Consider the following 2256-nt stretch of genomic DNA (forward strand, 5'->3'; position numbering starts at 1 on the left):
TCTCGTGCGGGTCAGGTAAGGTTCGGGTTGAGCCTGAACCCTACCCGACCAACCCGCACCCTACATATGTATATGTCATATACTTATTTAAAAAGGTGTTTGCTACGGTACGATAATAAATTCATACGTATCGGTACAATAAAAACATAAATAAATAACAAAAAGACATGTGGATTATATTATCCATGTCAACATTTAATTTTTTTTAAAATATATATCATATCAATAATTTTACTAAAATACTCTTATAATTTAGTAAAACAAAAAAATCTTTTTATTTAATTTTAAAAAAAAAATCTAAACATTCTTTTTTATATCGAATAAAAATTATTTATTTAAATTAATTAAATTTTAAAATTCAACTAAATTTAGTTTTATAATAATTTAAAAATAACACAAAAACACTTTTAATTATTCATCAACACTAAAAAAAATTGTTCAATCTTATTGATGCTCTCTCATAAACTGATGAACCCTAGTCTCTCGTACATTCATACTAAAAAACAATACACATCTAAAACAGTAAGAAAAAGGGGGCTTCTAGTTCTGGGTTTTCTCAAAAGAACGTCTCTCACTCTCAATTCTCAGACTCACTCTCTCATCTCTCACATTGCCACTAGCCGACTAGCGTCTCTCTCGGTCTCACTCGAATCTCGTCTCCTTCACACTCGCCGGCGTCTCGTCGCCGGCGTAGAGACGCCGGCGTTTCAACGTCTCGTGGTCTTCCATGGGCTCCTTGTCGCCGGAGACAGAAGCAACTCGTCGGGTCTTCGTCGATCGTCATCTTCTGGTTTTGGGTCCTCGTCGTCCCTGAGTCGCCGTGGACCGTGGACCGTTGGTGAGTCCCTGCATCATCACTTCCCCTGTTCTGTCTTTTCCATATTTCCCTTCTTCCTGTATTTTGAGATGATGTTGAATTGCTAATCAATTAATTTGCCTTGTTGCTGATCTAAATGTTGCTGTAAATCATGAATGAAGGATTTGCTGAATTTGTTGCTGTAAGCTTAATTTGTAACTGAAAATATCATTGAGCTAATTTTTTGGTTGATGAAAAATCATCAGTGAGTTAAATTTGTTGCTGATTATTATCACTGAACCTTGATTTTGTTGATGTCTTACTGAAATAATCACCTAGTTAAATTTTTTGTTGTTGTAAATCCAAGGCATTATTGGTCAAGCTCCAAATTTGTCTGATGAAGATATAGTAGCGGACTTTGAGATCACCCCTTGGAATTCAAAGGATGCTTTGAAGAAAGGTAGCGGTGGATGGAAAAAAGTTGTTGCAGCTTTTGGGGAGGAAATCTTCCTTGAAAATGGAGAAGTCAATAGACCCATGCTTGGCCAGATTGTTTTTTCCAATCCTGATAAGTGCCAATTTCTCAATCGGTTATCAAATCTTACTCTTTTTCTTTTAGTTTACAAGAAATTTCTTAACAATTTTGCATATATCGATTGCTCAAAGCTACTTCTTTTAGTAATTTATTTTAGATCCTAGATTTTGTCAATTTTCTAAGGTTAAAGTAGGCTAAAGTTGAAGACTTTATAATTCTTAACCCATAACTAGTATTTTCAATTCAATAATTCCTAAAATGCATCATTTTTTGGATTAGTTTGTTGAATTTCTTTTGAATTTTCGTTGTGATCATGTTTTAGATTATGGGCTCCCCATATATCCTCTGGAATCTTTTGGGAAGTTGTGAAGCTGGGGCTGAAGGGATACAAGGTTATTGTTTTTGATGTCCCCTTGTTGTTCGAGGCTAAGATGGACAAGTTCACAAAGCCAATTATAGTTGTGTGGATTGATCTTGAAACACAGAGAAAGAGACTCATGGGGAGAGACAAATAAAATGAAGAGGATGCTAGGAACAGGATCAATGCTCAAATGGCCACTTGATGTGAAGAGGAATAAAGTAGATATATTGACAGATAACACTGGATCACTTGATGACTTGAATGAACAGTTTCAGAAGGTTCTAATTGAAGTGTCAAAACCCTTTACATGAACTCAGTTTTGGCTTTCGAGGAATGGAGCCTTGGTCATACGTGCTTCACTCACTTCGGTGTTGTTTTGTGTATGAAAACGGTAGAGAAAATGAAAAATTAAGCATGTCTTGTCAAAATATGTAGAGGTGAATATAGCTCACATCTTCTTATACTTTGTCTGACTGATATGAAGAAAGAGTTTATTCTCATTGTACAAAGTGTTGTATTACTTGTAACAACGTAATATCAACTTATATTTTATTTATGGATTAA

The 2256-nt window shown here is 34.9% G+C and overlaps 1 protein-coding gene across 1 annotated transcript; it reads left to right on the top strand.

Moving 5' to 3' along the window:
• Positions 1 to 403: 403 nt before the first annotated feature.
• On the top strand, positions 404 to 2256 carry LOC112736788 (uncharacterized). The gene is made up of 3 exons (XM_072213091.1): positions 404 to 838; positions 1164 to 1386; positions 1654 to 2256. Exons 1-3 carry the CDS (start codon positions 451 to 453, stop codon positions 1844 to 1846), a joined length of 804 nt encoding a protein of 267 aa, XP_072069192.1. The 5' UTR covers positions 404 to 450; the 3' UTR covers positions 1847 to 2256.

The sequence above is a fragment of the Arachis hypogaea genome, chromosome 13 (genome assembly GCF_003086295.3).
Source record: "Arachis hypogaea cultivar Tifrunner chromosome 13, arahy.Tifrunner.gnm2.J5K5, whole genome shotgun sequence".
Taxonomy (NCBI): Eukaryota; Viridiplantae; Streptophyta; class Magnoliopsida; order Fabales; family Fabaceae; genus Arachis; species Arachis hypogaea.